The sequence below is a fragment of the Daucus carota genome, chromosome 5 (assembly GCF_001625215.2).
Source record: "Daucus carota subsp. sativus chromosome 5, DH1 v3.0, whole genome shotgun sequence".
Taxonomy (NCBI): Eukaryota; Viridiplantae; Streptophyta; class Magnoliopsida; order Apiales; family Apiaceae; genus Daucus; species Daucus carota.
The window spans coordinates 26448797-26472471 of record NC_030385.2 but is presented as its reverse complement, the minus strand read 5'-3'; the positions used below and the strand labels follow the sequence as shown (position 1 = coordinate 26472471).

Here is a 23675-nt window from a genome sequence, read left to right as displayed (position 1 = left end):
GGGGGACCTTTAACGAACACACACCATTTCAGCCGTCCGATAGGCGAATCAACGGCCACGATTTTAAAACCGTTCAGCGCTTTTCTACCGCTGGACGTCTGTCGTCCAGCGCTAAAAACGCGCTGGACGGTTAGATATTTTTTTGTCGTTTAGCGCTAAAAAAACACTGGAAGCACAGAGCTTTGATCCCATAACACCACGTACTAGGTCAGTTGATCTCACTTTCCTCAAACACAAAAAAAGCAATCTCAGAGCTAAAAAAATTAGGGTTGATCTTGGGAGCTAAAAAAAGCAATTGCCCAATCAAGTTTGTGGTAATTTTTAACTCTATTCTAGTTGTTTACTTGTTTTGGAGTGTTATATTATGGCGGATTCTTTGTTTCAAGATTTTGTTCCTAGAAAGAAAGTAAAAATAGTTGATAATAATGATTCAATAAATGTAGATGATGTTGTTAAGGTTGATAGTGTTGTAGATCGGGTGTTTATTGATTTGAAAGATGATGAAAAGATTGTTCATGATAGAAAATATTTTAGTGCGGATGATGATGGTATTGATGATCTTAATGTTGTTAGTGGTGATGACGAGGTTGATGACAATGTAGAGAGTGATGGTAAAGGAGTAGATGATGCATATGAAAAAATATAAATATAGAGGTCCCGTATTTAAATCAAAGATTTGATAATTTAGAGGCCGCGGAAGGATTTATTAGGGCATATGCCCTTAAAAATGGGTTTTCCGTTAAAATACAACAAACACAAAAATGGGCACAAGTTGATGAAATATGTGCGCGGATGTTTGTTTGTAGACTAGCGGGTGAAAATAAAGACAAAAATGTTATGGATGATGAAGTATGTGTAGATACTAGTAAGGGCACACGTCGTCGGGATAAACTTCCTAGAAGTGGTTGTAAGGTGAGGATGTTTGTTGTGAAGAAGAGAAAAAAAGATTATTGGGAGTTGACAACACTTGAATTAGAACACAATCATGATGTTGTATCTCCTAGTAAGATGAGTTTGATTCAACGGGAGAGACATGTGACGGTTGCAGCAAAAAATCTTATAAAAACGTTAAATGTGTCGGGTGTTCGCCCTAGCCAAATCATGAGTCTTTTTAGCAATATACAAGGTGGAGTTAGTAATGTTGGTTTTGGCAGTCAAAATATTAGGAATGTGGTGCGGGATGAGCGGAAGAAAAAGATACAAGTTAGTGACGCTCAAGCGGGATTGGATTTGTTAAGTCGTCTAAAAGAAGAAAGCGGCGGGAAGTTTTTTGCGAAAACTTAAGTGGATGGAGAACACCATTTGAAAAATCTAGTTTGGGTGGATCCTAAATGTTTGATGGCCTATAGTAATTTTGGAGATGTTGTCGATTTGATACGACATACCGAACGAATAGGTATGCCATGCCATTTGTACCTTTTACAGGGGTCAACCATCATTACCAATGTGTTTTGTTCGGGTTTGCACTCATGCGGGATGAAGTAAAGTCTAGTTTTGAATGGTTGCTAAGGACGTGTCTTGAAGCGGTTGGCGATAAACACCCGAACGCTATAATCACAGACCAAGATCAAGCAATGGCTGGGGCAATGGCATCCATACTACCCCAAACTCGACATTTGTTGTGTTCTTGACATATTAGCCAAAAATTCCCGGAGAAATTGAACACCCTTTATATGAAGCATCCGGGAACATTCAAAGTGGATTTCAACAAATGCATATACCATTCACTGACTGAAGAAATTTTTGAGGAAAGGTGGAACCATTTAGTGGTGAAGTATTATTTGAAAAGTCATTCATGGTTGCAAGGATTGTATTTGTTGAAGGAGAAATGGATCTCGGCGTACACTAAGAGTACATTCTCTGCGGGTCAGAACACTACATCGAGGAGTGAGGGAATGAATGCATTCTTTGATAGCTATGTTAGTTCTTGTACGGGTTTGAAGGAATTTGTTGAGAACGCTCAAAAAGCTATCGAAAGACAATTCATGCGGGAGAAGGAGGAGGATAATGACACGAAGAATAAAACCCGTTACATGAGGTTGAAGACGGCTTTGGAACTAGACGGGGCCTCCGTGTATACGAAGGAGATGTTTCGCCAATTTCAAGTTCAATTGGTAGAAGCTTCTAAATACTTTGTGGAGAAAGATAAAGATCACCTCACGTTAGGGGATGAAGTCACAAATTATAGGTGTTTTAGACCCCTCACCGAAGTTGACAAAAGAACAATGTATGAAGTAAAGTTCAACAAAGTGGCCCTAACGGGAACTTGTGTGTGTCGAATGTATGAACATTTGGGAATCCCGTGTCGACATATCATTGCCGTTTTAAACAAGAAAAATGTTGGCAAACTACCAGTTACATTTATTAAGCGTCGTTGGACGAGAGATGCTAATAGGGTAGATGGTATGCTACTGTATGCTACCGCTTGCGATGATCCAACATCTACAGACTTGACACCAACTCAAAGATTCAACCATATGACCTTGTTAACAATGAGTTTTTGTCATAGTAGCATGGTTTCGAAAGAAAGATATGAGTATGCCCTAGAGGTGATGAATCGAGAAATTGCAAATTTTGAGAAAATAGGCGTTGATGTTGTTCCTAGTACAAGTACTGAGATTCCCATTGAAGAAAATATTGGTGATGGCTTGAACGACCCGGTATTTGACCCTATAGTGTCTCAAACAAAGGGTAGGAAGAAGCCACAACGTTTCAAAAATCCAATTGAAGCCCTTAGTAAAAAAAGAGGAAATGCAAAAAATGTAATGAAGAAGGCCATGACATACGGACTTGCAAAAAGTTAGATGAACATATTCATAGTTCTCAAATGTAACTTTTTTTTATTACTACAGTTTTATATGATTTTATGTGATTTTATATTGTTTTTTAGGTTTTTATATGATTTCATATAATTATAATCTTATGTGAATTTATTTGATTTTATATGATTTTATGTGATTTTATATGATTTTATGTGATTTTATAGGGAATATAGATTTTTTTGCCCCTCAACTTAAAGTGTTTTTATTAACTTGCCACCCAACTACTTTTTTTTTTTCCTTTTAGTCACTTATGTTAGGTTTGGATCTTATTTTAGCCACCAATTTAGGTTCGGATTTGATTACTAGCATTATGATAATCTTTGTAGCATCATTTATAGTATGTAATATTTTGATGATGTGTCGTATGTTTATATCTTTATATATAACAATAATAATATAAAACGAGCCGATGAAAAATTAAAACCAGGAAAAATCGTAATTAGAATTCTAAAAATTCAATAAATCATGAATATGAAATCAATGAATTCAAACAATTCACCTTCCCTGATAAGATAAAGTGAAGTGTAATTGAGTGATATGATGCATCTTCTTTCGCTATTAAAGTTTCAATCGACTAGCTCAGTCTAAAATCTCTCTCAAATTTATCTTCATAAATTTTAATAATTTTATCTTATTACAATTTTCAAGATAAATAAATAGAGAGGTTAATTTAATTTTCGATGATTGCCCTCTATAATGCATCATTTTATTATTATTAATACTCCCTCCATCCCTCTCATTAGTTTACAACTTTTTCTACTGCTTAGCACGTATTTTAAGGCTCTTATAAAATATAGTTTCATAACTTATTTTTGTGATTTTTTTGTGTATAGAAATTCAAACGCTGAATTTATATTCGGATGACAAAAGTAAAATTATTTATGAAAGTAGTTTTTTAAAAGCCATAAAATGCGTGTAAAATTCTTATCGCCCAAGGTAAACGACGTTGGAGACATAAAAAAATACTATATATAAAGATACAGACATATACTAAATCATCAAAATATTATTACAGACTACCACTATATTTTAATAATGCTAGACAGAATTAATGTAATGCTAATGATCAAATCCAAACCTAATTTCAGTGACAAAAAAAATGAACCTAACAGTAGTGAGTAAAATAAAAAAAATTATAGTTGAGTGGTTAATTTCTAAAGAAGCAATAAGTTTAGTGACAAATAAAATTATGATAATGGTAGTAATCAAATCCGAACCTAAATTGGTGGCTAAAAAAAGATCCAAACCTAACATTAGTGAGTAAAAGGAAACAAAATATAGTTAGGTGGCAAGTTTCTAAAAACACTATAAGTTGAGTGGCAAAAAAATCTATTTTCCCGATTTTATATGATTTTATTTGATTTGATTTTATGTGATTTTATGTGATTTTATATGATTTTATTTGATTTCATATAATTATGATCTTATGTGATTTTATTTAATTTTATATGATTTCATATGATTTTATTTGTTTTGTAAAATGTAGGTGAAATATGGAAGGAGACCTTTCTGACATTAGTGACATACTTACTCATGTTAGTGATACTCTTTCACCATCGGAGGAGGCTTTGATTGAAAGTTGGTTCCGTTCTTGGTCCACACCGTCGGACAATGAGATGCTGGACATTATAGAGCGGTTGGACAATGATATGGTTGACATTAATGACCGGTTCGCATTAGATGGTTCATCGTACGCGAACGGCTTTTTGATAGAGGCTTCCGTGGTTGAAGAAGAGGATTCAACTTATACCCTCCGGAAGAAGAAATTGAACGAGAGAGAAGATGGAACGAAGCTTGTACAGGGATTGCTAGTGGAGAAATGGAGGCAAAGGCAAGGAGATGCCCGCCATCGTATTTCATTCGTATTAGGCTTTTGCGACGAGACGCTTTGGACAAAGACAAGCGTTTCGTTCCACATCATTGGGATGGAGGCGAAGTTGTCAATTGCGAACAAATTGCTCAGATAAACAATTTGAGGCCCCGTGAATCACGTACCAAAAAGATCAATTTCGTATCGCATATGTGAAGGGGTTCGTACATAATTTGCAAACGGAAAAACTTGATCATATGCCTAATCCGTTTCTTCTTGCCAAATTTAGATTTTATGACGGGTCCGAGTCTATTCAAGTTTCGCTTGGTGATGACACGAAGGATCATCCAATGATCACGACCGGAGAGGTTTGCGAGGGAAGTATTTTGGTGTTGTATCAAGCGACTTGTTTCATTAGCATGGACAAAACCCCTCACCATCAACTTTCCATTGGCTACTCTAATCTCCTAGGCATTTTTAATTAATTTAACGAATTGTATGAATTTGTAAGAATTCCTTATTTTGTATGAATTTGTAAGAATTGGCTAATTTGTGTGAATCTTTAAGGTTTTGTAAGAATTTATTAATTAGTATTAAATTCTATGAATTTTAAGAAGTTTAAGAAAATTTTCCTTATTTTGGAGTAATGGTGCAAAAAACAGGTTTCCATGGTACCAAAACCTGCAAAAAACTGATCATGGAAGCCAAAATCGTCCCTGTGTTTCCAGCGCTTTTTAAGCGCTGGACACAAAAACCAGTCTTTGTACGACAGAGATTGGTTTTGGCTATAACTCCCCTGTTTCATCAGGTCTGCCTGTAAACCAAAACCAACCAAAACTCAATCCAAAATCAAAACTGCCAAAATTATAACACCATCTAAAATTCACCAAAATCATAACTGCCAAAATCATAACTCAAACTCAATCCAAAATCATAACTTGAAAAATGCTTTCGTAACTCAATGTCAACATAAATTCATACCAAAATCTGCTAATATTGATTTCAAACCTAAAATTAACAAAAACAATCACAACTGAATTTCGGGGAAGGGAATAGGACACGGTTGTTAAACAACCGATATAAATGAAGGTTGCATTATATAGATAAATGAACGAGGTTCTACAAAGCCAAAAGAATTGAAGTTCTAAGTACCAAATTATTCGTACAAATGAAAAGAACAAAAGAAAACAACTTGAACTAAGCCCTAGAAGCATTCTCCGGCCTTTGTTTCATCAGGAACCCCGGGATCATTCTTGATTTTCCCCTTTGAATCTCCTTCGCAATCCTATAGCGGAAAGTCTCAACATCGGAAGTCGTCCAAGTCATTGACTGTATGTGGAATCCCTGCAACATATAGTCCATATACTTCATGACAAAAATACCGCAGTCAGTGTAGTTGCTTTGCTTTGGCCTTCTGATCAAGGCACTAATTGCAGCTGGGCCCTCTGGCAAAACATGTTGCCGCCTCTCGCAAAATCTAATCAACTCAGGCAACATCTCCGTCTGAAATATGTTTAATCAAGTCAGTACTAATAATAAACATACTCGAAAACATATTCAATAATGGCATAAGTGGGTGCATTAAGTGTATACGTACCACTATTTCTTCCTCCTCCAGGTAACTTGGGTCATCATATAAAGGATCCAATATGACAACGCCCCATGTTTTCACGGAGAAGACAAATGGAATGCGGTGATTCTCTTCCACGCAAGTCGGGAGGAAGATGAAATCAACATTGTTGATCGTCGGCTCCACTTCAGCACTTCCATAGTCACAGTAGAAGTTATGCAACTTCACGTAGAATTCGGGGTTCTTCCAATTCTTCGTCTTCGCTAGGGGAATGAAGAATGGATCCATAAAAAAGTACGTTGGCTTCCTATCATGAAGCCTAGCAATTTCCTCCTCCCTATCACGTAACAACATATGTGGCATGAACAGATAGCTAAGAGTTAGTAACCAAAACAACTCCACACACATAACATAATTGTACAGAAATGACATAATAATTGAAAACGGAATACACATATAGGTTTAGGAAAGTACCATATACGCATAAATAATCCGGTCATCTATTCAAGATCCCGGAGCCAGTGTCTGCAAATTGACGGGCTTCAACTCGTACAATGCATTCTTCACCCCCCCCCCCGTCTAGCTTTACCACACCATCTTTCCAACCCCATTGTGTAGCTATTGTATCTTGCTTTGTGGGAGAAAGGGGCTTGTTCATCTTCCATTTCCCCTTCCTCAGACTAACAAGTGCCAGCTTCTCTAGACGGGACGAAGATGCTGGCTCGTCAGGGATATGCTGCGAAGGCTGAGTCATGGGAATGATGTCCTGCTCAGCGACACCTGCCAACCCAGTCCCAGACAAGTCAGCCCGATCTAGATGCTCAAAGACTGGAGGGGTGAATCCCGACCCCTTCACAGTCTTCATGAAGCGAGTGTATCGGTCGACAAACCTAGGTGCAAGTTGTCGAAAGTCGGGGACAAAACTAGCAGGCAGACGCGCATCCAACTGCCTAACTAGGTCCATACCTGCCTCAATCTGCAAATAACCAAAAGTCAATACAACATGGATGTAGCAAAAAAATAATACAGGAATTGCAAAAACATTAGATAGCTAAACACTTACAAGCTGGAAGGCCTCGTAGTTGTCAAACAACTCACGACTCGAATAATCTGATTGAGGCTTGGGCTTTGGCTTCCCGACGCACCTCCTAGACACCTCCATGTACGCAGCCTCCAAAGTGTAGCCTATATCATCGCACAGGGCAATGTCAGGCCTGTCACAAAACCGCCTCCACCGCCCAATCTCTGCGAACCACACAACCATCCAATTCTCTGCACGGAATCTCTGCTTCGGCGTCCTATACGCAGTCATGTCTACAGGGGCCCTCGGAATGCACGGCCTCAACCCAAACTGCCTCAAAACCCTATCAGAATGCTGGATCTCACAAATGTCGAAGCAGAGAAGTGGAAGTCTGGACTGTCCGGCAAACTGTGCCTCAATCTGATCCCAATCAAGATGTGGTATCATAAGTATCATAAGGTGTCCACCTCACTCGATCAGACCCGACCCCATCGAACTCAGCCCCATAGTGTGGCAAGTTGTGTTGAGGACCCTTAGAACCCTGGCGCCGCTTCCCAAGCACCGGCTTCACCACAACCTCTTCCGCCTTTCCACCTTCCTCATCCTGGACTAGAACACTCTTCGTCTTCGGATATGCCCAATAAAGCGCAGCTGGAAATCTCACAGACTGGGGAAAAGGAGAAGGCAAGCCGATATCAAACCGCTCATAACTCCAAATCTGAAGTAGCAGCATACAACCAGCAATGTGTGTGCTCTCCTTCCTGACAGCCATCCCCAAAGCCTTATACAGATATGCCAAGACACCGGAACCCCAAGAGTACGTATGAATCTGCGAAATATCACGAAAGAGCCCAATGTACCTCGGGTGAACAACACTCCTACTCCTCGTAGGGAACAGAACAGCCCCAAGAACCAGCATAAGATAAGCCTGCGTGTGAATTGCAATCCGCTCAGGGTCACCCTCCACACCTGCCCGTCCATATCTCTAATAAAGCCAGGTGAACTTGATGCCTGACTTATTCCAACCTTCCTCATAATCTTCATCACTCAGTGGCTCGAACCAGTACTTTCGAAACCACGACCCCGGGCACTATATGGCTGGCCCTCCCAAGGGTTGGCCAAAAATAGGTAGGCCCAGAATATAACCCACATCCTGCAGAGTAATAGTCATCTCACCCCGGCGCATGAAGAAGGTGTTTGTCTCAGGCCTCCACCGCTCCACGAGTGCAGACACTAATGCCATGTCATTCTATACCCCCACATCCTGGTTAGCAAACAATCTGAAACCCACAGCGTGCAACAGCTCCTTCTGTGCCTCAGACAGAACCCAAACATGAAGTAGACGGCTAGCACCAAAGCACTCTAGAGGCCTCCTATCTGTACGCCTCCATACATTATCACTGGCATGATAAGCATTGTCAGCAATAACCACCCGGCTACTCGGACCTGGCAATATATCCTCCATCTCTGCAATTCCCAAACAAAAGTATGATTACAAATTATTCGAGTTCACAGACATACAAGACTTAATCAATAAAAGACTTGCACAAAAACGCTTACTGACATTAACATCTATACCAAATATGATTCAACAATACAATGTAAATAACATGGTTCACATTCAACTCACACAGAGCATTCGCAAAATCCCCATGAATCTGAAACAAAAAACAGCTACAGCTACATCTACACAGAGCATTCCAACTCACACAGAGCATTCATTGTGGAACTTCACCAAACAGTTGGCGGTCATGGCTATAAATAAAGACTTTTAAACAACAATCTACATCTCATTCATCCCCAAATACTATAATCAATGTTATAATTCGACTAATCAACCCAATTCTTAAATTATAAACAATTTGTTCACTATGGCATTCATCAAACACATTGCAGATATGATGTAACCAGCCTATATATACACAGCAACTCTCATACAAAGCCTCCCACGCAGGTATAAGCACTGATAAAATGATAATAAACAAGATTTATCAAACAGCAATATAATCGAAGATGAGGTATGTTCGAGTACCTTTCTTATACGACTGATAGTCACCCAAATGCTTGAAACACTCCAGATAATCAAGCTGGATGTCACGTAATCTCGTGGGGGTGAACAGTTCGTGTAGCTGTAGTGGTGTGTAATCTCGTGGTGTGTCGACGTTGCCGGAAATCGCTGGAAATTTGCTCTGATATCGCTGTGGTTTCGAGTCGTGTAGCTGTTGGGCGCCTGTAATGAGTTTTGAATTCAAACTATCGACTTATAGTTTCTCTGTGTTTCCAGCACTTTTTTAGCGTTGGACGTGTAAAAAATAGTTACTCGTCCAGCGCTTTTTTAGCGCTGGACGGTAGACGTCCAGCGGTAAAAAAGCGCTGGACGATTTTAAAATCTGGGCCGTCCATTCAACGATCCAACGGCTCACAATGTGTGTGTTCGTTAAAGGTCCCCCAGCAATTGATTGTTGGGGACCTGGACCCGTCAAGGAAATGTTTGGAAAACCAAAACAGGCACCACCATCATATTTTTTTTTGCCAACAGAAAAATAGACTTTCATTAAATCAAATCATTTGAGATTACATTGATAATTCCTGGAGGGGCTTCACCCGCTTTCCAGATGCGGTCAGCTACACAATAACATCTAGTTAAAGCATGGGCTAGGTTATTCGTAGATCGCTTCACGAACTTAAGGATTACACCTTTGTCTTGAACTTCCTTCAGGATGTTTCTGCACTCTTGGATCAACAATCCAAAATATGAAGTCATTACAGTACTGCCTCGAATGGCTTGGACGGCAACTAGACAGTCTGTTTCTAGTATCGTGTCCTTCATATATTCAGTTTTGATCCAACTCAATGCTTCTCGGATTCCCATGGCCTCGGCACATTCTGGGGAAATGTATCCTTCTTTGCAACTCGAACGAGCTTCTATCAATTCTCCCTTAGAGCAACTCCAGCAGCTTCTCTATTTCATGTCCTAAGTCCAATTATAAGGAATGTGACATAAATTAGTGCTCCAGCAGTGTCTTAGAGGTGCCTTAAATCACTAGGATCCTCCTTCCATGCCTTATTAATAAGGCACCACTAGCCATGCCTTATTTGATTTCTATAATAAAAAAATCATTTCTCTCTCTTATTGTAACTTATTTTCTCTCTCTTCCTTCCATCTTTTATCAATCTCTTTCCAAATTTATTATTATAATAATAATAAGGAATGAATTATAAGGATCATTGTTGGAGTTGAAATACAAAATCTTGTCCTAAATCACTAGGATTCAATATTTTATAATATTTATAAGGAAGACACTAAGACACTGCTGGAGATGCTCTTATGATTTCATGCAGCAAATGCGAAACTATAGCAATTCAAGGATTTGAAGACTGCAGCTTCAGTATTTACCTTAGTCTGAGTTTTTGTTGGAAGGGACCATCGCTCATCACCATCGCATGGGTTTAGGAGACCCCATGAACGTTATAATACTACTATACTACATTTTTAACTTTACAAGTTCCCTGACAGCTCTTGAGATTTATTCTGGTAGCTAGGCTCGTTGCAATTCATAAAAAGACATCTTGGTTTTAATTTTTAGAAACAGAAATTACTCAGAAGTTTGAGCTAGGCTAGTTGCCATGCATAAAAAGACATCTGGATGCAGCTCCTCATTTATTAGAACCAAAAATATTCGAGCAACCCCGGCTGATTAATTTTTTTTCTTCCAAATATCAGATAATAATTTATAGTTTTATAGAAAAACTTAGAACATGTAAAAGTCCTGGCCCACAACTAATCGATGTGTGTGGGAGACATTGAGCATATGCTTCACATTTTCTTTGACTGTGAATTTGCAAAACAATGCTGGCAGGTTGCGGAAATGGAATTTAATATGGGGGATGTTGAATCCGCATCTGAATGGTTGCTTGAGAGATTGAGTTCTGAGCCTCATGAAAAGCTGGTAAAGATTGCTACTGTGCTATGGAGTATATGGTTTGCCAGAAAGAAGCGACTCAATTGGTATGGTGGTAGGAAATCATGTGGAGAAGTTTTTGATGGGAAAAGTATTGAAGATTGCAGGAAAGACATCAGTGTTAGAAGAAGAGTCGATAGGAGTGAGTGTTGGAACTTGGAAGCTTTATTATGGTCAGAGCCGTGCCTGAGATTTGGAGTGCCCTGTTCAAAATTTTAAAAGTGCCCTTATAATTTAAAAATAAATTAATAAATACATGATATTATTAATATTAAAGATTATAATAAAGGTATTGCAATGAAAGTGCATAAAATAAATTTTGTTACATATTTAAAAATACAAATAATTATTTGAACATTAAATTTTACAAAGTAGGAATTCATTTAAAAGAAACCAATTATACATCCAGATTTTAGTTTATATGTATACTTGTTTAAATTTATATAAATACATTGTTTAAATTTATATAAACGTTTCTCAATTTATTTTATATTTGAATTGACTTGTTTCTTATAATATATATATATATATATATATATATATATATATATATATATATATATGTATATATATTAAAAATAGATATAATTAAAAATAATTAATTACCTAAAGATGAATCAATGGTCACCAAGAAATAAAAGAATAGTGTACATAGTTAAAGTAATTAATTCTAATGAAGTGATTGAAATTATTAATTAAAACTATTATAAACATCATTATTATATTAGTATCTCTAGAATTTATGTGACTTATTCAAGATAATAATAAAATTTTATTTACTGTGTATAATATTTTTAATTTATAATTTTTAATTTTAAAATAAAATATATAGTTTTCATTTCATTTTAACCACACATATATACATCTATATAAAAAATTGTGCCCTTACTTTAGTTGATCCCTGTTCCGTCGAACACCCTGAGGTCCGGCTGTGATTATGGTCAATATGGTCAAATGGTCAAGAGAGTTGCAAGGTTCACCCATTACCATAGAGACAGATTCTTTACCCACTGTGAATGCTATACACAAAGGTGGCGTAAATCATTTGGAGCTTGGTCACATAATTCAGCAATGCAGAGAAATCCTGGTCAGTAGGGATGATCTTTCAGTAGTTTTTGCCAAAAAGCTAGCAAACAATGTCGCCCGTGGAATGGTTAGGCTACCTTGTACGCTCAATAGCAGCAATAATTTTACTGTCTCCTCAGAGTTTGTTGGAGACCATTATGTACGATCTTTCTTCTATTTAATGAAAGTATTCATATTTCAGCAAAAAAAAAAAAAAAAGACAATAAACAATTCTGTACCAAAAGATATTGCAAACACAATTATTTATACAGACATACACATGGTAGGCAGAAATGAGACGAAATAAGAGAAATTACACATTGACCCCCAAATTCTAATCCTGTAACATAAATCATACAACAATATCATTGTGGATGTGCCTAAGCAGCACTGGAATGACAACATCTGGTGAGCTCAACTGCGGCAAATGACCATCCGTTGACATAACCTCGACGATGGACTTACCTCCTATATTTTGGTGAAGGTACTCCGAAACCACCACAGGCACGGCAAGGTCTTTCATGCTCTGAATTATATGGCAAGGAACAGTTACAAGGGGCAACAGATGTCGCAAGTCGCTCATAAATATGATCTTGGCCACACTCAAAGCTATGTCCGGTCTCATGTTGAACAAAGTTCGACTGAATTCTTGAACAGCTGCCGAGTCCATATCACCCCCCACAGCCAGCGGCGCAAATCCAGCACACCATGCCTTGAAATTTGACTGCATTGCTTCAAATAGTTGATCCAGATCATCTTGTTCGAATCCACCAAAGTAGTCCACATCGTTCAAGTATCTATAGCAAATAAATAAAAATTCATCTAAAATGGTCAACCATCAAAAACATAGATCTGAATAATTGAGCCATAATTATGATCTGCACAAGAAAATTAATATCCAGAGATACAAATTCAATTGATGGGCCATCATAATCATTCTAAGAAATTATCGGGGTGAGCCAGGATCGAACCCAGAAACTAGGACTATAGATGATAAATTCTTAACCACTTAATAATTTTTCTTTTTCTTATCTTCATGTGTCCAGCAGTATTTCAGATCTAATACGAAACAAAAACAAAGCAACACTAACAAGAAGCAATTGAAAAAAGAATAAAAAAATTATTAAACCTGGGAGAACCGGAGACAAGAATGAGCTTAGTGAAGAGGTCAGGGCGACTAATAGAAGCAATAGAACCAATCATAGCGGAAACAGAGTGGCCAACATAAATACAAGACTGAACTTGCAACTCCGTCAAGATTGCAATAACATCAAAAGCATAACCCTCCAAAGTAGCATAGCGATCAAAATCGAAGTAATCAGGGTTAGTTGTTCCAGCACCCATGTTGTCGAAAAGTATGACCCGGTAATCATCAACGATGTGAGGCACCAGGTGTTTCCATACCGACTGATCGGTTCCGAAGCCATGAGCTAATACTATTGTTTGCAAGCCTGAACCCAGCACTTTGACGTTGTGTGCACATTCAACGATTCCCATCTTTTTCTCTCTGATCTGTTTCCTGTGGTGTCAAACGTAGGATCAACTACCTATATTCCTTCACTATTCCTTTTTTTTAATATATTATTATACTAGCCTAGTGTGGAGAAAATGCCCAGAACAACATATTCTGCTGGTCAATTTGCCTGAAATGTCATTTGTCAGTATTTATGCCCAAAATAACCAATAGTTCACGCATATTCTAAATGCGTCTACAAACATCAAGTCAACACTGATCAATCCATATTAATCGTAGTCCCTTTTTTATGAAGATTCAATCTATGCCTGCAAACAACGAAGAAAGGCCAGAATATTATAATTTAGATTTAATAAAATAATTATGGGAATGTAAATTAATAGGAGTTAATATTTTAGGGTTCATATTTGGGTTTTAAAATGTTTAATTTATCCTTGAAATTAAATTGACTAACGGTTAGGGTTTAGGATGGAAATTTAGGCTCTAAACTCTCGAGCCTAAACTTAATTAATTCGAGGCTTTAGGGTCGTGACGCCATAAAGCCGAGTAACCAGTTTAATAAAGTAATAATTGAAACGTAAATTAACAGTCGTTAATATATTAGGGTTCATATTTGAGTTTTAAAATAATTAATTTATACTTAAATAACATTTTAGGGTTGAATAGGGACACTAGAGAGGAGCTCCAAAAATGGAACTTTATAATTTGAATTCGCATTCCGAGGATGCGTATACTGCCAGATTTGTTTACCCCACGCAAGCGCTGTATGCGTGGCTAATTTGGCATCAACGATATGCTTATAGGAATGAATAGATTTAAAAAGGAGAAGATTAAAAAACGAAAGGTGGTTAATACACGCAACCTTCGTATGCGTATGTCAAGGTGCGCATGTCATGCATGCGCGTAGCTCTGGTTATTTTTGGCACCATTCCCGCTTTTTGTTATTTTGGACATGTTTAAGTGATAATTGGTTATTTATGTCTTTCACCCCCTAGTGTGAGGGGTAGTTGGGAATTTATTATTTATAATTTAAATATTAATATTATTTTATTATGTTTCAGGAATAATAAATTAAAATTTGATTAAATTATATCGACCGACTGATATATTTTCTCTTAAAATTTAGTTTCTATGGTATTTTAATATATTGTAAATCAATAATATTAATAAATAAATATTTTTATTATCGATCTGTAAAATGTTTTTATAATATTAATATGTGATGATATATTTTTTGTAACATTTTAAAATAGAGTAATTTAAGGATGACAAGAAAACAACCAAACTAAAAAATCATAACCAAATTTTTGTAAAAAGTGATTCCTTCTTAGGCAGTTTGAGCACTTCACAAGCAGGTGATAAATCATCCTGAGTTGGGCACATTTTTTTAAGCAGTAGAGTGATCCTTGTGCCGTAAGAGCATCTCCAACGGCGTTGGCTATAATCGTTGGCTAAATTGGACCTGTAAGACATTATGTAAAATTTGCTGAACCTGTAAGACATTTTGCTTCAATGGTACTCGTTATATTAGTTGGCTATAATTTAAAAATAGTATGTTATTAATATTTTAAATTGTTAAAATAGAATATATCAGTTCAATATGGTAATAAATGATGTACAATCTTCCTACAGATTTTCTTACAGACCTATAGAGGTTCGACAAATTTAGCCATCCATAAGAGGTTGGCTAAATTTATAGACAACAGGTGAGCATGGTTGGAATTGAGTTTTTGGAGCTGTTGGCTAAATTTTTTTATTTTAAGTAAGCCAACTCATCTTTTAGCTAAGGGATTTAGATGGTCGGAGATGCTCTAACGACATCGTGCAGTCTTCAAAGTGCAGTGAGAGGTGCGCAAGACCGGAAAGCAAGCAAATATATCTTGTCTCCTCCAATTTGGTTCTTGAAAACACTCGCGTGTTATTCGAGTTTTGCTAAATCCATTTTTATTAGAAAAATAGATATCTAGCGATGATAATATTATTTAGAGTTAACTACATTTTGAAATCCCTAAATTTGTTTTAAACGCAGTTTAATACCTGAACTTTGAAACGTACCAATATGCACCCTACACTTAACATTCATGTGCACGTTGTAACCCCTAGTCACTATTTCATCCAAATATGCCGTTAAATTTTAGATTTAGAATCTGAAAATTTATTTATTTTTACATAAACGATGTAACTTATTTTAAAATTTCAAAATAAATACATATTTTAAAAATTATTTGTAATTTAATATATATTGTTGTGTGTGTTCAGAAATAATTTTAAAATATAATACATAAATTTTGAGAGGTCACAGGAGGTAAAGTAGTTGTTAGAAACTAATATACACGCTGTTACCTCTCAAACAGTTAAACTTAACGGTTGCTTTTAACGGATGTGTGGGCCAAGGTTACAAACCGAAAGTTAAATGAAACTTAGGGTTACAAATTGTCACGTTTCAAAGTGCATGATCTGATTTGCTATTCAGTCAAAATGTAAGGTTACAAAGTGTAATAAGCTCATTTTTTATAACAAACATGACTGGCGTGGACAAAATATATGTGGGTGCGGTAGCTTACCAAACTGAAAATCTGAATTACTCGGGTGCATTCTGTTAAAATTTTAACAAAAAATTAATGTGATTTTATATTCTCATCAATTAATCAATTTCTCTTTTCACACAAAACAAACGAACTAAAACTGAAAGTATTTATTTATCACTAAACCATAATTTCTTCTTCTAATATGCAGTATGCTAAAAGTGACATGTGATTATCCCGTTTTAAGTACAGTATTTTTTTTATTTTTTTTAAAATTATATCATTTCAGTTTTATTATAACATAAATAAAAAAACCTCTGTAAAGATAATAGTTGTGGGACGAATAATGCAGAAAAATAGTTACGAAAATCATTACATTCCTTGGATAATCGAGTAGACAAAAAAGAACAGTGAACAAAGTTTGCCCCTTTTAACATTATCTCCATTAAAATAATCAATAAATATTATAAGTAGTGGGATTCAGACCTATCTATGTTGTGGGTACTTGAGTTTTCATCCGAACACTTTTTTTTTCTTTTTCATTCTCTTCTTCAGTTTGAGCTTTAAGGTTTCCGTTCGTAGATTGTAAAAGATTGCCCCTTTGGACTAAGGTTGTTTTCTTAACTCATCTCAACACCCTTGTTTGTCTTTCTACTTATCTTTGAGTTTCTCTTATAATCACTACTGTTAGTTTTTGCTCTGTAATTCTTGTTCTTAGTATGTATTTGTCAGAGCTATTGTACCTTTTTATGCATAATCAAGAAAATAGATTTGTTATGGAGATCAAAGTAGGATCCTTTCGTTTAATTGGTCTCTTGCTAGATGCTCTATGTATGCTTAAATATATTAGTAGCATAAGCTGGCTTCTGTTTGACAATTTTGATTATAGTTAAGTAGGATGCTTGTTTATCTAGTGTCAAGGTCTCGATTTTAGTGGGTGCAAGCAACAGCTGTGTGTAGCTTGATTCTCAGAATGCCAGTATATAATTACGTACAAGCGCGATATATAGTTACTTAGTTGTTCAAAGTTTGTTTGGTCATTGGTGTGATGATATTATGGTCTTGCCTTTTGGATACAAAGAAGATGCCTAATACTCGCGTGCTGGTCAACTATAATTCATTCATGTGCTCATTATTTTACTTTATTTTGATCGTGAACGAAGAAAATGTATGATTTGTGTTTTCGGGCGCTATCTATGGAACAACTTTTTGATCAAAATAAACATATAACAATTTTGAGGAAGCGATTTACATTCTTCATATTATTTTTCTGTTGCTAATCCTTCCAGGAGGATTCATCTTTCTCTTCTACAATTTAGGAAAAATCTGCTAGGAAGTGTTTGTAATGAGTAAATATACTAGTGTTCAGCTTCACTGCCTATTGTAAGATAGTATTATTTCTGTGGTGTTATTGGTTGCAATCTGAATCTATTATTTTTCCAGGGTTGTTATCACACTTGGTGTTGCCTTGCTAAGTGAGATGGGAGGTGCAGTAGCGAAGCAGAATTTACCCAAGGCTTTAGTGCCTGAGAAAAAGCTTGAGGCTAAAATAGTGGAGGCAATGAAGCAGAGAGAATCTAAAGGAACTTCTATAAAGTCATTTAACAGTATCATTCTGAAATTCCCAAAAATTGATATGAGCTTGCGAAAATGCAAAGCTACTTTTCAACAATTTGGTGAGTGAAACAGTCTCATGTAATATATTTGATTGTCTTTGTAATTATCTGTTAATGTATAGATCCACGCCAGTGCCTCTTCTCTAATTTTGATAAAAATCCTTAAGCTTCTTTTTAAATAGCCAAAGTACAACCTTTTATTTTCCTTCAGCGTCTTAGAAAATTGTTCTTCAACATCAAAAGAGTTCTTATCCAGTTATAGTAGTCATTTATGATTCTCCTCAAGTGCTTGCTAAGTGTACTTATCCTTTTCGCTCCATTAATGTTTGTATCCTTCCATTTTAATCTTGCTTATACTTCGAACTGAAATTCTGACAGTAGCCTGGATTATTATTGCTAGATGAGGATGCAAATGGTGTAATTGACCGACAAGAACTGAAAAACTGTTTTCGCGAGTTGAAGATAAACTTTACAGAGGAGGAAGTCAGTGATCTATTTGAGGCATGCGATATATCCGATGAAATGGGCATGAAATTTAGTGAATTTATTGTGCTTCTTTGCCTTGTCTATCTTTTGAAGCAGGATCCAACTGGCCTCCATGTTGTATCCAAAATACCTACTACTCATTTTTTAGATGGTTTTACTTGTGATGTTTTAACTGTTGTTAGAGTTGTAGTATAATCCCTTACTAATAACCTCCCCTCTTCATATACTTTTATTGTTGTTCGGGTTGTTCATACGTAGTAGTAATTTTCGGCCTGTTTATTTATGTTTATTATGTCACTCAGAAAAGGTACTCAACATGTTAATAGGATTCTCCTAATAGTTGAAACCTCTAAGAGTTGTAAATTAGTCATTATAATTATTTTTATGTAAGTGACATACTAACTGAACGTTCCAACAAAGCATCATGGGAAGGTCCTGTGTCCAGTTTGTTTGTTCATCATGATCATGGTGTGCATTGTTGTATTCCTTTATGTTTACTAGAAATCACGGATGGGATTACCAGAACTGGAGTCAACATTCGAGACTTTAGTAGATGCATTTGTGTTCTTGGACAAGAACCATGATGGCCATGTCAGCCGTAGAGAGATGGTTGAGGCCATAAATGAAACAACTTCAGGGGGACGTTCTTCTGGGCGTATAGCCATGAGAAGATTTGGTCAGCTCTCTCTCCCTCTCTATTTCTACATACATGCACATGTATTTTTGGTGACAATGGTTATTACAATGACCGACTAGTCGAGAAGTCAAGATTTATTAAAAGTCGGTTAACTCCTTTATAGTCATGTGGTAGAGCCATTGACACAGCATTTTATTATTGTTGCAGAAGAGATGGATTGGGATAAAAATGGAATGGTGAACTTCAAAGAATTTCTTTTCGCTTTTACCCGGTGGATTGGAATAGACAATGACGATGAGGAGGATGATAATGTTGCAGAGAATAATTGAATCCAAATGTCATTATCTTCAGAGAACTGGGACCTGCAGCAGCAAAAATTTCAACTAGATTAACATTGAATGAGACTCTTGTATATTTCCCGTTAATACACCATTATGGTGTTTCACTCTTTAAGTTATCTGCCCCAACCCCTGAGCACTTGCTTCTTCCTGTGTCAGGTTTGTGTGTAAATATGATGGTAGAGTTTGAAGTTGGAACTTAATGCAGGTAGGTTGTTAAATAAGAGATATATTTTGAACTACTTTTATTTGTATTTCACTTTGTTGTTTTGACTTTAAATTCATGTAATATATATATTTGTTAAAAAATTTAATATGCAATTTCATTTATCTGTATTCTAAAGTGTAATAATCATAGCATCTGGAAGGCATACATCTGACTATCCCGAATTCCTTCCATGAGGTGAGGGAAAATGATTCTTGTTAACTAGGGATGATTAGCATAATATAAAGCTGCTGAAACAATTGTTTACAAGCGTAAGAGGATGAATTTTGTTGATTTTTAACATAGATTGGTGGCCCAGCTATGTTATCAGCATGATTCTTGTTGCGAAAGTATCAGTGCAAATCTTTATGCTCTAAAAATGCATAAAGACTTGTCGGAAAGAACTTATTACGAGACTCATGCTGTTTTCTTTTCTGAATTTTTTTGCTGAGTCCATCGTTGCTGCAATTTTGTATGAATGGTACGTGACTGGGTAAAGTTAGTATTTAACTAGCTTTTGTATAATGTTAAGGATGTTAGGCCTTTAGATTTATGTCATATGCATTGAAGTGAATGTACATGATTTATATTAGCAACCAGGGCTGCAATTTGTAATACAGTTATACAGCAAAACATTCCGTACAGTGTATGGAAAAGGGCTCAAGTAGATACTTGAACGTTGAACTTCGATCAGATTCACATTGATCACTAGGCAGTTCCCCCGAGCTCGTGTATTGAAGTCGCTGAATGCCTATCTGATTTTGTTTGATCTTGTTGCATATACAATTGTACCCGGAGTGACAGCTGAATGTGGAAGCAGGCTTAAACGCAGAGAATAATTCTGGAAGCAGGGAAGAGCAGGCCAGTCAAACAGACCAGACAAATAGTAGTGAGACTCTGAGAACACCATGTCAATGGCTTCCACTTGATCTCAACACTGGAACTCTTCATTCTCTTTGCATTCAGAGGCTCTTTAGACAAATCAAAGCTAGCCCCCTTCATCCTCAGCTCCTGAACACACCTCACCAAGCTCCTGCTATCGGCTCGCTCCCTCTGCAGCTGTCTCGACACTTTCCAGTACCTGCACAACTTCACCTGAACACAAAAAACCAGAACAAGTGAAGTACACAGCGATAAAATAGACGGTACCCACCATTTGTGACAAACATTCTCATGCTCCTCATTAACATTCCTAATATACGTTACTGATGCAGATAATATCGTTAAGAAAAACCCGTGAAACAAAAAGAAAAAACAGCATAATTGGAAAATTTCTGATCGGATCGAATCGAGCCGTGACTCTTTTCGAGCAATTTTGCGACCAAATAAATCTTCTTCTCTTTGCCACAGCTTAAGAAGCAAGAGGTGGCCAGGGCTTTGGGAAATTTCCATCAAAGGATGGTTTTGAATTGCGGAGAATGTGGTCGTCACGGACATCTGTTGATGCTTTTCGTCGACTGGGATTTCGACTACGTGGTGTGCGTTTTTGTGATCCGCCATTTATGCTAAGTTCTTGAAAATTAAAAAAATGCAAAATGAATAAATGTGCAACAAAAATGAAATAGAACAGAGAGATGGAGTAGTGTTAGTAATTGCTTTAACAGAGAATGTGGAAAGAGAGATTTTGAGATTCACTAGTAAGATTTGATTAGCGAGATGAAAGGAAACTTCAGGTTGGGTATATATAATATGACTGTGTAGTGTCCTAGTGTAACGCCTGAAATTAACGGCTATTTTTTTCTCTTTTGCTCTATTGCTTTACAACGGTCAGAATTGGGGAAAGGGCTAAAAAGAGGCGGGCCTTGGATCAAATAGTTATGCGAAACGGTCGGTGTTGTAAAAAGCGGGAATCGGACTTAATGGGTGAAGTTACGGAACAAGGATTAATCGGGGATTAATTGAATTGATCGGAGATTAATCAGATTGATCGGTGATTAATCGGAGATTTAATCAGTTCGGCGAGCTATGGAACATGGATTAATCGGTAATTAATCGTGATTAATCAGCGATTTTTAGAACAGAGGAAACGGCCTATAATTATTTGCAAAATATTATAATATCAGTTTTTGTTCAAAAAAATTCATCCAAATGTCTTAAATTAAATAAAATTGGCGTTGTATGTTCCCAAATAAGTAAAAAAAACATAACACAAAAAATACCTATAAATACACAGAAGCAATATATGGAATAGAGTCGGCAGAAGAAGAGTTAGATCTTGTTGTGGCGTTTGAAAACGTGCATTTCATTTTAAATAATGAATTTCACATTTGAGTAATCATTTTCATTTCAAATATAATTCAAATTCATATTTTCGTACTATTTGTTCCTATTCAGAATTTCAAACGAAATCCAGATCCTCAAATGACCCATAATATTTATTATATTTATTCGAATTGGAGCTGTTATTTACAATTGTATCTCTGTAAATGTTAGAAATTTATTATGACTGTTTGTGAGGTTGTTTTAATCTCTAATGTTTTCACGTATGCTCATTGAAATGAATCAAACCACTGGATTCATTAAATCATCCGAGGGCAGATCCCACAAAACGCTATCTGAATTATAAATATTGGATCCATGCCTTATTTGTTTCCCTTGACATCTTTCTCTCTTGTCATCCTTTAGCAAGCGACCCTGCTCGTCTCCTCCGGGGCACGGGCTTCCGCTACATTGACTCCACGGAGAACCATCTGCCTCATTCCCGAAGGAGGAAGCTCCGCAATGGAATCCAGAAAGAGATGCCGGGAAACCAAAGCTTGCGGAGGTGGCTCCTTCGGGATCCCAGGGTCTGATTCTATTGATAATGTCATTTTTGGCCTCTTGTTTGGTGCTGTTGAAATCAGCAGCTGAGTTGTCGTTAAGGTATGCGGCTGCTCCAGGCTGTTGGAGCTGGAAATCTATGCGTTTTTTAGTGAGGAGATGAAACATCTCGTCTTTGAAGCATCCAAGGGCTGCCTCTGCCAGATTCGCCACCTGTGGCGGAGCCAGAGTCGTGGCTATTTCCGCCATGAGGTGGGAGAAGGGCTTATGAGTCACGGGATCAATTCCCATTCCTGAGAGTTTTTTCTTGATCTTGGTGTTCCAGTGATTTTTTACATCATTGTCAGTGCGTCCAGGTAGCTGAGCAGCAATTAGGGACCATCTACATGAATTGTACCAGGAAATAGCTTATTAAAGCTAATCACCCCGAGAAGTATTAGAACAGAGATACTCATTTGTAAGGCGTATAAGCCTAAATTGTCAGAAAAAAGAAGCTAATATGGAGAGCACTGCATGCTGAAAAGTGATCAAGTGATGTACCTACCTGTTGCCAACAACCGAATGAAGTTTCACAATGGCGTGTTCTTCATCAGCGGTAAATTGGCTGTGATTCAGGTCAGGCCGGAGATAGTTAGTCCAACGCAACCTGCAACTCTTACCACATCTTTGAAGGCCTGTTGATAAACATCACATTAACTAAAAAACGCTTTAAAAAAACAAGATTACTAAAAAAAATTGCAAGACAGTGTCCGAGAACCAGCATTCTTGGGTATGAGGCGCCAATTGCGAGTGCCATATTGTGCAATGTAGGAAGACAGCTTGTTGTCTTCTTCCGGAGTCCATTGTCCTCTCTTGACATTGTCCTTCTCGCAACATGGAATGCGTCCCATCTTCCCTTTTAAAGACTGAGGGAGAAAAATCTACCAGTTTCCGTTGTTAAACTAATCAAGGGCAGTATATAAATAAGAATGTTGGTGAGAGAGAATAAGAAAAGTAATAGGAAACTGGTTTTGGTTTGTTTGCAGTTGGAGGATGAATTAAATAGATGTGAAGAGGAGTGAGAGGCAAAGGTAAAAACTGAGTAGTCATGCATAGAAGCAGTGGGGAAGAGGGAGATTGTGCATGACTTGATTAAAGAATTCAACGCTGCACAGCGTGTGAGAGGAGGGCTGGTAGCTCACCCACAAAACACCTGGTCAACTCCTCAATCCTCTGTGTGTGTGAGCGTACGTGTGTTGATCTACATGTCTGCGTGGCTCACTCTGTGAAAAAAGGAGCATTTGTTACAAAAAGTTGCAACTTTGAGGGAGTAGGAGGTTATTTTTATGAGTTAGAAGTAATGTTAATATAAAGATGAAAAGAGTCTTAAATTTTGATTGTGGAA

At 36.9% G+C, this 23675-nt stretch overlaps 6 protein-coding genes across 6 annotated transcripts; 2 read left to right on the top strand and 4 right to left on the bottom strand.

Annotated features, from left to right (window-relative positions):
• Positions 1–1673: 1673 nt before the first annotated feature.
• Positions 1674–2804, top strand: LOC108221498 (protein FAR1-RELATED SEQUENCE 5-like). The gene has a single exon (XM_017395372.1). The coding sequence runs from the start codon at positions 1674–1676 to the stop codon at positions 2802–2804; it is 1131 nt and encodes a 376-aa protein (XP_017250861.1).
• A 3025-nt stretch (positions 2805–5829) lies between these two features.
• Positions 5830–6565, bottom strand: LOC135152830 (putative ubiquitin-like-specific protease 1B). Its single transcript, XM_064093948.1, has 2 exons — positions 6230–6565; positions 5830–6135 (listed from the first exon to the last, which is right to left on the bottom strand). Exons 1-2 carry the CDS (start codon positions 6563–6565, stop codon positions 5830–5832), a joined length of 642 nt encoding a protein of 213 aa, XP_063950018.1.
• Positions 6566–12481: 5916 nt separating this feature from the next.
• Positions 12482–13880, bottom strand: LOC108220561 (probable esterase KAI2). Its single transcript, XM_017394362.2, has 2 exons — positions 13380–13880; positions 12482–13047 (listed from the first exon to the last, which is right to left on the bottom strand). The coding sequence occupies exons 1-2, from the start codon at positions 13745–13747 to the stop codon at positions 12603–12605; spliced, it is 813 nt and encodes a 270-aa protein (XP_017249851.1). The 5' UTR covers positions 13748–13880; the 3' UTR covers positions 12482–12602.
• Positions 13881–16706: 2826 nt separating this feature from the next.
• LOC108220031 (probable calcium-binding protein CML21) lies at positions 16707–19662 on the top strand. The gene is made up of 5 exons (XM_017393669.2): positions 16707–16860; positions 17693–17925; positions 18266–18468; positions 18853–19027; positions 19196–19662. Exons 2-5 carry the CDS (start codon positions 17730–17732, stop codon positions 19315–19317), a joined length of 696 nt encoding a protein of 231 aa, XP_017249158.1. The 5' UTR covers positions 16707–16860; positions 17693–17729; the 3' UTR covers positions 19318–19662.
• A 412-nt stretch (positions 19663–20074) lies between these two features.
• Positions 20075–21199, bottom strand: LOC108222002 (uncharacterized). Its single transcript, XM_017395878.2, has one exon. The coding sequence runs from the start codon at positions 21029–21031 to the stop codon at positions 20354–20356; it is 678 nt and encodes a 225-aa protein (XP_017251367.1). The 5' UTR covers positions 21032–21199; the 3' UTR covers positions 20075–20353.
• A 569-nt stretch (positions 21200–21768) lies between these two features.
• LOC108222440 (transcription factor MYB80) lies at positions 21769–23554 on the bottom strand. Its single transcript, XM_017396360.2, has 3 exons — positions 23049–23554; positions 22836–22965; positions 21769–22673 (listed from the first exon to the last, which is right to left on the bottom strand). Exons 1-3 carry the CDS (start codon positions 23179–23181, stop codon positions 22034–22036), a joined length of 903 nt encoding a protein of 300 aa, XP_017251849.1. The 5' UTR covers positions 23182–23554; the 3' UTR covers positions 21769–22033.
• Between the last annotated feature and the right edge of the window lie 121 nt (positions 23555–23675).